The sequence below is a fragment of the Thunnus thynnus genome, chromosome 4, assembly GCF_963924715.1.
Source record: "Thunnus thynnus chromosome 4, fThuThy2.1, whole genome shotgun sequence".
Taxonomy (NCBI): Eukaryota; Metazoa; Chordata; class Actinopteri; order Scombriformes; family Scombridae; genus Thunnus; species Thunnus thynnus.
In genome coordinates this window covers 21329894-21340918 of record NC_089520.1, presented here as the reverse complement: position 1 = coordinate 21340918, position 11025 = coordinate 21329894, and the positions used below count along the sequence as shown (strand labels likewise).

At 38.6% G+C, this 11025-nt stretch overlaps 1 protein-coding gene across 3 annotated transcripts in view; it reads left to right on the top strand.

Annotated features, from left to right (window-relative positions):
* The window catches only part of LOC137181627 (FYVE, RhoGEF and PH domain-containing protein 5-like), a 20800-nt gene extending 10364 nt beyond the window's left edge, over positions 1-10436 (top strand). The window contains exons 8-21 of one of the 3 annotated variants that reach the window (XM_067587463.1): positions 1472-1562; positions 1655-1705; positions 2703-2761; positions 3569-3640; positions 3865-3933; positions 5418-5501; positions 5846-5925; positions 6166-6262; positions 6441-6578; positions 6685-6787; positions 7248-7381; positions 7512-7610; positions 7837-7991; positions 10351-10436. In XM_067587463.1, the coding sequence (XP_067443564.1) occupies positions 1472-1562; positions 1655-1705; positions 2703-2761; positions 3569-3640; positions 3865-3933; positions 5418-5501; positions 5846-5925; positions 6166-6262; positions 6441-6578; positions 6685-6787; positions 7248-7381; positions 7512-7610; positions 7837-7991; positions 10351-10387 (1269 nt within the window). In that variant the 3' untranslated portion in view covers positions 10388-10436. Of the gene's footprint in view, positions 1-1471; positions 1563-1654; positions 1706-2702; positions 2762-3568; positions 3641-3864; positions 3934-5417; positions 5502-5845; positions 5926-6165; positions 6263-6440; positions 6579-6684; positions 6788-7247; positions 7382-7511; positions 7638-7836; positions 7992-10350 lie in introns of all 3 variants that reach the window. The other 2 variants (XM_067587461.1, XM_067587462.1) reach the window with 2 other exon arrangements.
* The last annotated feature ends 589 nt before the right edge of the window (positions 10437-11025 follow it).

Genomic DNA, 11025 nt, shown 5'->3' with positions numbered 1-11025 from the left:
GCCTTTCTTATCTCTGCACATTATCTCTTATCAGCAGAGTACAGTGTGTGTGTTTGTGTGTGTGTGTGTTTCATGTGCAGTGACAAAGATGAAGTGCATGTGGTAGCAGAGATGGCGATGGCTAAGTGTGTGTGGTATTGACCCGTGTTTGTGTGTGAGAGAGAGAAAGAAAAAAGAGAGGAGAGGCTGTAAAAGCAAGAGATGCAAACCGTTAAAGCAAGAAACAGACAACTAAGTGAATAAAAGTAGAAATTTAATTTAAAGGAACTATATGGTGTCCTTCGCTGTTATAAGAAACTTGGGAGGACACCCAGGGGAAAAATATAGATTTTATATGTAGACGTTAGGAACAAAAACTGTTCGTTTGGCATTAGACACACAAAAAATGATCTCTTTAAAAACAAGGGAATCTTAAAATTAATACAGGTTGCATTTCTCAACAGTTTTTTTGAGCAACACAACATATACAAACTAATGCACTTTAGTGAGGAGACGTTACAGAAGCTGATAAGTTGATAAGCTTAAAGAGTAAAACATATAAGAAAGTAGGATATGATAATAGAATAATATGCTGAAAAGTTCAACAGGGAGGCTGCAACATCACTTCAATATCCACCATTTAATTTACAGTCAAATATTATCCAGCCAGCTGCTAAGTACAGAGACTGGAAGGCATCAAGGGTATGATTGTTGTTTTTTGTTAGTTTCCACAGAAATTGGTAACACAGACTATTGCTCCCTTTTGTAGTATTCTAGCTGGATTGTAGAAGAAAATCCAGTGAAGCTGTGTACATGCATCTCAGTTATGGACAAAGGTGTTTTCAGTATTTTCCCTCAATTTTATAGACCACTGAGGAGAAGACTTGGCAGAAAGTCTGGCAGAGCTGGGGAGTAACAGAGTCAAAAAGTCCTCAGATTCTCCTAAACACTTTGTGTATACAGTATTAATGTCAGTGCAGCTGCATCATCACACATTGAGTTTTTAAATGGGAAACCGCTGACAAAATAGTCTTTCCACACCCTCGAATTAAACCTGTTAGTCAAAATCTGACTGTTCAGGCCCAAAAAACTAAAGCAGTAGTTCAAATATTACTTTGAATGTCTGCGTGTGGGTGTTTAAGAGAGAAAAGTCATCATTAAGGGTGTTGATCCATAGAATGAGGCACTATTACTGTTTGCAAACACACGCACACACACACTTGTTATTCTGCAAGATGCTGTGCTGACCTGCAGTCTGTGTTATTGGCCCTCATTCACACTTAAATCTGGTGATTCTGCTCAAAGAGTCCAGTGCTGTTATATAATTTGCTTCTAAGTACATCTTTCTTTTTTCTTTTTTACACCGTTAGACCTCCTTGAATGTTTTAATGTATCTGACATGTTGTTTGGCTTCCAGCTCATGTTATAGCCAACAGTAAATCTGGCACTAATGAACAGGAGTGACACAGAGAAAATGTTGTATTTTTCTCAGCAGCAGAGTCCAGCTGGGGAAAAGGTTTCTCTCAAACATCAGCTCCTGCAGGTCATTGTGCGCGTGGCTCAGTACCGCATGCTCCTGACTGGTGAGTGTAGTCTCAGTATCCTTCTTGAGTTACGAATATGTTTTCATTCTTGACTCTTTGGAGGCATTCATTCTTTTCCACCCCTCTTACAGATTACCTGAACAATCTTTCCCCCGATTCCAAGGAATATGAAGACACCCAAGGTACAGTAAACACGTTGTAAGAACAATGTGGGGCAGAGTCTGCTCTCTGTGACTCACAGGAGAGCTTTACTGGCCTCTGTTTGTCGCTGTGTGCATAAAAGGAATTTATTGTGCTCATTTGGCATGAAGAGATGGCCTTGAGAGAGCTAATTTAGATTTCTTTGTTTGTTGTGGTAACCCACCAGGGGGTCATTTTAGCTGTCTTCTGTGTGAAGACTGCACTGTGTAATTCATCAGAAGGCCAGTTACAGCAACACTATCTCTTTATCTCTGATAAGAGAAACATCCAAGTTCAGGTTTAGACTCCTGACTCATTGAGCATTATGTTAGGTAACTTTTCTTACATCTCTTGTAAGTTATGAATATTTATTCTGATTGTGTTAACCTCTCAAAGCTGCACTAATCAATCTATTAACAATGGAAAAAATGAGTATGTGAAATGTGAAAAGGGCAGCGCATCATGACAAACCCACAGAGAGTTAGCACCAACTCTGCAGCTCCCCTCAGCTCTACAGAGCGCTTTAGTGACTTTCAGATCATTGTTTTAGTTTTATGGCCCCAACTTTACTGTTTTAATTCACTCTCAGCGTTCTCATTGCATTGTTTTCATCCACATCAGAAAGCTGTTGTCAACAAAATGCTCTTAAAACTCACTGTACGCTACCTGCCCAGAACCAAACAGACCACAGAGAAATTTAGCAACAAATTTAGTGATTAGCTGGTGAACATAATGGAGTATTTAGCACCAAAAGTGTCAGATATTTCTCTCATATTTGGAAGTTACTTACATTCATCAGGTGGCCAGAAACATGACAAATGAATGCCAATGTAGGTATTTGTTTGCTAACACGTTAGCCATATCAACTTCATAAGGTGAGTATGTGTTAATGTGTTTTCAGCATGTTGCTCTATTCCCAAGGGGCCAAAAAATCTTTTAATGTAGATTTAACATGAAGTTTCTTCTCTTCTTTTGTCTCTCTGGTTTCATCTTATTCAGCTGCTGTTGTGATCGTGTCCGACATTGCAGATCAAGTGAATGACAGTTTAAAAGATGGGGTAAGTATCATGTGTAGGCATAATAACACTGTACCAGAATTACATATCTTATTGTCCACCTAATACCTCAGCCAAACAGACATTAAAGTACATTAAGGACACAGACAGAACAAGACAGTCAAGTATCTCCTGGATCAACTGGCACTAATTTTTGTACATTCACTGTTTTCAGACAATGTATCTTAATGATTTTGGTTTTAGCACAACTATGAGGTTGACATTTGAGGTTTACAGTGAAATGTCTTGACAACTATTGGATGGATTGCCATGAAATTTGGTACACACATTCATGTTCCCTGCACGATGAATTGTAATAACTTTGTTGACCCCTTGACTTATTATCTTGCGCCATCAATCAGGTCAAAAATTTAATTTGTCAAATATGTTAGCATGCATGTTAGCAAAATGGTGAACATGGTAAACTATATATCTGCTAAATGTCAGCGTGTTGGCATACTGATGTTAGCATTCTGTTCAAAGCAAGCTGGGCAAGTCACTAGCATGGCTGTAAACTCGTAGCCTTATATTTTGGTGGCTACAAGTACATTTCTAGAGTTACACACCAAATGATGACATTTATGAACAACCTAGCTTGATCTAAAGAGAACATTATATAACATGCCTGTCTGATCCAGGTGATACCTAAAGCCTAATAATAAAGGGAGCCATGAAAATAGCCAAGCAATAACAGCTAAGGGTTAACAGGATAATAATTTTCTTGTAATGCTCTTTCATCACTTCTCTCCTATTTTGGCATCTAATTTTTCTCTCCCTTTCTTCATGTGTCTGTCTTTCTGTGTGTCTCAGGAGAACTTGTTGCGTCTGGTCAACATAGAGTACAGTGTTCGTGGCCAGCGGGACCTGCTGCAGCCTGGCAGGGTACGGCTCTGATAACAGCATTGTTTCTGTCTGAAGCTTGCCAGCCCACCCTGTCTGCCCTGCACCACCCCTGTGTTGCCCTTTACACAGTCATTCAGCTGGGAATCCCCAGCCCACTTGCTCTAAAACAACATTAATTATTGCAGATGCCCTGTGTGTGTCATGATCAGATAACTTGTGAAGTGTTGAGTTTGATTTAGTTTTGTTTATGTTTTTTCTGTCAGGTTTTTGTGAAGGAGGGCACCCTGATGAAGGTCAGCAGGAAGAGTCGACAGCCTCGCCATCTGTTTTTGGTAACTGTTGCTTCCTTTTTGTTTGTTATGCATATTATGTTTTATATTTATATACATGTTTCATATTTATATATGCTTCATCAAGCAACTGCAGTTAGTTACATTTCTATTGATATCTAATAAATCAGTGTAAAATGTAGAGTCAGGCCTTTTCTGTCTGGTCTATTTCTATGTCCAGACTGCGCTATTAAGAGCAGGGTTTCCTGGCAGGATGTTTCTGAATGCTGACTTCCTGAGCCAGTCCTTTACTGACAGCACAGGGAAGGTCAAAACCAGCGTCTTATAAACTGTAGCGCCCACGCACACCTGTGAACTTTTATGACTATAATTCTATCAGCTAAATATTAGTCTAATGTGTCTTCAGCACCTTTACTGTAATATAGACGGTGCTTTCAGCTCACTAAGATAATGTGAAAATAATCAGGAGACGGCAGGATGTAGCGGGAGGGGAGATGAATCGAATTGATAAAGTTATAAATATAAACAGTAACAATACAATTCAGGTCATTCTTCACCACCTGTCACAGTCGAGTCAATAGAGCATGATTTATTTCATGAGAGAGACTGTTGAAAAAGAGCCAAAGAGACAGACAATGTGCTGTATTAAATGTTCAGTTTGTAAAATCATAAGATAAAGATAGCGCTGAAATGTTATAATCAAGACAGAATAGAAAATTTAACACCTTCACAAATTATCCATAGAGCATCATCAAAGTGCACTGTTTTTCCCTCCTGTAATGTTTTTTTTTAAATTTGTGGTCTGGGCTCGACACTAAAAAAGCTTGTAAATGTGTCTTCTGGAAGAATGTTGGGTAATCATCGCTGCTGTAAAACTTTTATCCTGCCAGTTTTCATCCAGGCAATGATCATGTGTTTTCAGCTATTATTAATGTTGATTACAACATAATAAAACAAGTCTGCAGGAGCTGGCAGTTTCCTAAAAAAGGTATTGAAACGCACAGGGACAGGGAATAAGATGATCCACTGGAAATGATACAAAGCTTAATGATGCAGTTTGATATCAACTTTGAATTATTCCATTCATGTATGATCATAAAAATTCACAGTAGGGCTTTAAATTTAAATTTAAATTTTGTGTCTATGGTTTGAAGTTTAAGTTAGAGATCGGTGCTTTGCAGATTTAAAATGATGGAGTTAGTTGTGTGTATGTGTGCTTGTGTTTGTTTGCTTTTCCATGTATGTAATATAGAAAAAAAATTATGCAGTGTGGTGTTATTTTATTATCCATCAGTGTAGAAACTGAATGAACATACGGAAGCAAAATTTCTATTAGTTTAGAGTGCCACCTAATGGAGAATTGTTGCACTTACAGTGCATAATTGACAATGTTTAGGCAAATTAATATTTTATTAATTTTACTGTATTTTATCTTTTTTTTAACATGCCATTGATCTACCAATAAATTACTTCCCTGTTTTTCACATTTACAGTGACTTTTGACAGCTGTATCTGTCTGTTTTCAGATGAACGACGTGTTGCTCTACACCTACCCTCAGCAGGATGGGAAATACAGACTGAAGAACACTCTGTCACTCACTGGGCTGAAGGTCAGAGCCTTTCATCATTTCTCCTAACATTTCTAATTTCTCTCCACCTTCCTCAAACCTTTGTGGATGTAGTTTTCACCACAAAATGCCTTAGGAGTTTGTGTGCAATCAAAGCTGGAAATGAGTTGTCTATTACCCAATATTATCATGGTTATATCCTGTGTAGGTGTTGCATAGGTGAATGTATATGTATTTAAATTAAATCATGCTATCATGCATAGCTGAATGCTATTTGTGATTTTTGGATTATTCCCCAACTGTCAGATTGCAAATTTTCCCCTTTTGTTCTCTCTTTCTCTGTTTTTCTGATGTGTGATTTGTCATATTATTGATTGATTACTCAGGTCAGTAAACCCATCGTAGACAATGTCCAAAATGCACTGAGGATTGAAGGAACAGACATCTCCATCACTTTGTCTGCAAGGTGGGTCACATTGAACTGTGTCTTGTCTAAGTAGTGGATGACGGATCATTTCTAGTAAACAGCTGTGATGAAAAAATGATTTCACCATCACAGGAGGTTAAAACCTTTAAAACTCGTAAAATGTTTCCTACTGCAGCTGATATTTGCTTATTTAGTGTAAATGACATTTGAGTGACTTCACAAAAAAAACCCTTTTAAAATGAACATTGTAATTAACGACTTTGTGTGTTTATTTTGCAGCTCCTTCATCGAAAGAGAGGACTGGTTTTACACTTTAAGCCGTGCTGTGACTGAACATACCAGAGGATCTGTAGCATTCAGCAGCTGCTCAGGAGAGGTGAGCAAACTCCTCTCGGTATTAATCAATTATGTTGTGAGTTAATGACACTTTTCTTCAGTCATGCTTATCCTCACCCAACCAGAGTGAGACTGATGTTACACCTTATGGTCATCAGTCCTCTGCAGTGTGATAAAGTATGTTTTTCTGTTATTGTGTGTGTGTGTGTGTGTTTCAGGCCAGAGATCGTCTGCGGCTGTCTTTAGGAGAGAAAGCGCCCACACTTGTTCCAGTGTCCCAAGTGATGATGTGTATGAACTGCACCTCAGATTTCAGCCTCACTCTCCGTCGACATCACTGCCACGGCTGCGGCAGAGTGAGTCGCACACAAATAAAATACAGTGTGCTCTATGATGATGACTGTTCTCTGAGCTCATTTAACTTGCTTTATGTTGGTGGTGACTTTATGTTGTTCGACACAGATTGTTTGCCGGAGCTGCTCCAGGAACAGATATCCACTGAAATACATGAAGGACCGCATGGCCAAAGTGTGTGACCACTGTTACAGCGAGCTAAAGACGAGAGGTGTGAAAACTCTGCTTGTACACATTTTTTAGGATTTCACCACAATTTATTTCATTTTTTAAAACATGAATCCCAAGTAAAGATATACAGAAATTAATTCAGAGTGTTACATCCCAGTGAAGTGAAAATACACTCCAATTGGTATAATATATGGTACATGTAATACAAAGGAAAAATGCTAAGCTTCTTTTTTCCTCCCCTTAAATAGCCCATACCATTAAAATATTTCAATATTTCACAGTCACCACATTAGAGTAGTTCTTAAATTCTGATTTACTAAAACTGTATAGTTTCCATGGTTATTCATGCATATCCCCACCATCGTTCAACAAAGAAACATATAGTTTCTTCTACTTCAGATGTTAAAGCTGCATATCTGTGTGTTTAGTTTGTCAGTAGGTGTGTTACAGTCTCATCCCTGTCCTTTGCCCTGTTTAAAAGCTGTTGTCTGTCTTAACAGGGGGAGACGTGTCCGTGTCAGGTAAGAATAGCCCACGATTGAACCGTACCAGTCGTCCGCTCTCTGCTGTGTTCCAAAACATTCATCCTCCCAACATCTGGAGACATCGGAAAGGCGGCATGTCCTTCCCCCAGGTACACATCATGTACACACCTGAATCATGTTCAGGAGCCATTTTCACTGCACTGTTTAAATGAAAGATCAATTGTTGATTGTGTGGAATATACCATAAGTAACATCTCTTCTCGCTGCTGTGTTGTGCAGATGACGGTGTCAGAGGAAGGCTCCATTAGTGGAAGTCTACATCGCAGCAAGAAGAGCAAAAGAAATTGGAAGAGATTGTGGTTCCTCCTAAAAGACAAGGTGCTTTACACCTATCGAGCCCAAGAGGTGAGGGGACACATGCACTCCCCTTTAACCTAACAACACATATTCACTCACTCATCTTATACAGTGAGGTGGCATCAGCTGGAGTTTTAGCTGTAGCCATCAGTTGACCAAAAATAACCAAAAGTGCAGAAATTCCCACAGGTACATTGCTGTTTCTTATAATAGATGTCTTTTCCCCCGACAAATGTTGTGTCTGCAGGAGAAGGTAGCTTCAGAGAGTTTGCCCTTGTTGGGTTTCACAGTAAAGCTGCCTGACAAGCAGCGGGGAGAGGAGGAGGCCAACGTCTTCCAGCTTTACCACAAACACACTTTGTATTACACCTTTAAAGCAGAGGACAACTACACAGCCCAGAGGTGAGAAGCATGCTTACCTGATAGATCATTTTAAATTGTTAAGAGAAGATTAAGATGTTAGTTTAACTTACTTCATTTTGAAACACTGTACTAACATAATGACTGGTATTGTTCTATGGACGACTGTCTTTGTCAGAATGAGTGACTCAGAGAGTTACTATTGATAAGTTGTTGCTATCTGGCAAAAAACTAAGAAAACCAGCCAAGTTTACGACCTTACCTAGTGGGTTTCAAAGGGTTTCATAGGCCCAAAGTTGAATATTTATCTTTGACTTGTGGAGGACCATGTCATCTTTCAACTGAAGTGGAAACATGAGCATCAACAAATTTGCAGTTTCAACATTTTTTATGAACAGCATCAATTTGTGGACTAAGGTTGCATTACAACATTACAACAAAATAAGTCAGTTAATCTTAACCCCGAAAGACAAAATACTACATTGTTTTAATTCCGCAGAATGCTATAACATTATCTCAGTAATAATGTAGCTGTCCATCATGCTGACAGTGACAGGATTGGTAGTTTTTAGGTGAAACTGACTGAAATTACTCCTTCTAGCACAACTGCAGTTTAAGCTGTTTAAAGGATAGATTCACCATTTTTCAAGTCTGTCTTAAAACAACAGTCAGGTGTCCATATGAGCAGTGAAAGTGGTTTTCCTCACTGTAATTATTCCTCCTGTTCATACTGGCTGTTAAAAGATCCCCTTCAAATGTGCTTTCAATGCAAGTGATGGGGGCCAAAATCCACAATGTGTCTGTCATTGCAGCTGAAATATCATATATCTTCATATCATATCTTGTCTAGTTAGGTGATGAAGGCAATTAATGCCTATGCATATAGGCCTCCCAAGCTCTGTAGCAAGGGAGAAGCACATTGATCAACTCACACAAACATTTTATACTTTCAGCCTCTGCCCAACACAGCTGTCAACTGTGTGCAGTCATACGTCTCTGTCTGCAGACACCTGTTTCCTGCAAGATAATCAATATATGGTGTCATTCAAATCATTTGCAACTTCCATTTCTTGCATTTAGTTCCCCCTTTTCCAACAATCACCTCTGGGGGTCACCATGTATTATGCACTTCAGATAACCTTTTCTGTGTCTTCTTTCCTAACAAACAAGACAATAATTTGCCTACACAAACAAAGTGCAAGACATCTTACTTAAAAACAGAACAATGTAATTACAACATATAAAAACTGGTCAGTTGAATAGACTTCTGTACTAAATTGATAATCATTAAAACATTAATATTATAATACAGTGTTTTCTCTAATAGTGCACTTCTAATTATCATAATTTCCTTCACATGTCCATGCAGTCATTTTGTGCAAAAATGTTTTTAAAAGTTTATCTGAAGCTTATATGAGGTTTCAGTCACATCAAGTGGATATCTGCCACATATACAGTCTTTTTAGCATAAAATTCCCCCTTTGTGTTTCCTTCGACAGTGTCTCCCTGTTGAGCTGTGGTGGAAGTATAGTAACAAAAAGAGGGGCTTAAAGACTGGGCACTAAAAAGACTGTTTCATTGAAAGATATCTACTTGATTTGACTAGTTTGGACAACTGAAGTTTCATATTAGCTTCAGATAAACTTTTAAATACATTTTTGCACAGAAGAAGGCTTGTGGATTTTGGTCCCCATCCCTTCCATTGTAAGTCCATTATGAAGGCATCTTCAGTCCGCATGAACAGGAGGAATGTTTACAGCAAGAAAAACCTGTTTCAATGTTCATTTGACAATGTACATGACTATTGTTTTAAGACAGACTTGAAAAATTGTGAACCTGTCCTTTAACCTCTTAACATCCACCGGGTTGCTGGCGACCCGCGTAAGCCAGTTGTAAGCGGTAGCATCACACAGTAATGAGTAAAAGCAATTGGCACAATTTGGCCAATTGGAGATAACTGGAGAGGTTCGGGGACACCAGTGACACCACAAACTAAAAACTCCCTAGCTCCCATAAGGTTAGGCCTAGAGGTCTGGAATTTTATACAGGTTGACAAGATGTAGAAGGTATGTGGTGATTTGCATGGTTCTGGCATAAAGCATGTCCTAATTATTGTTATTCAAATATGACTCATTATAAACAAGGACCAAAAACACTTTATTGAGTCTTATTTGAACTGATGTAGTTTTGTTTGTGTTTTAGCCACGAACAAGCACATTTCCAGAAACTAGAGGATGTCATTTGTCAAATGAAGCCTAATACATGCATCATGGCCTTACAGTTCTTCTGTTATAAGCTTTTCCATTTGGGTGTGCCAAATAGGTGAACATTCTATAAAAAGGGTGGATGTTAAAGGGTAAATGCTGTTTTTTTCCTAATGTAAAATCTGCTCCTCATTCAGGTGGGTTAACGCGATGGAGGAAGCCACAGTTTTATAGGAGCAGTTATTCTGGTGGGTTGCTGAAAATAGAGAAGTCTGCTGCCGTTCTTCTGCTGCAACAAAAGAAAAAGGCCGACTGTGAAACCAAAAAGGGAAGATTGGGAATAAAAACATATTTGATGATGTATGCAAGTTGTAACTTCCCTGGCTGGACTGAAGAAAAGGACACGATCACCTACTTTGTCAACCTCCAGTGTCCCCTGCCTGCTGTTACAACAGGTGTGACGCTGAGAGCCACGAGAAGCGTTGGCCCAGATACCTGTCGGTGTGCAACATTACACTGATGTGATCTGTATTTCCCCCAGCAATTGATCAGCCAAGTTCCTCCAAATCATGGAAAACCTTGTGGATTATTTTTCACTGTTTAGAAGAGAAAGATATTCTATGATTCATTTCAACAAACATACAATTTAACCAGATATAAATCTATATATATCTATAATATTTGGGCATTCCCCTCAGAAATACACAAATCTGAAATGGCTTGACCTCCAGTTAAAAATTAATCAGTTATGCCTTCATTTCATCAGTATTCTTCCACTGGATTAAATTAATCTCTATGACTAATACTTTGAAGCACAGGCTGCATCAAAGAATGAATAATTTTATATACATAGAAGTGTCTGTAGCTTTGCC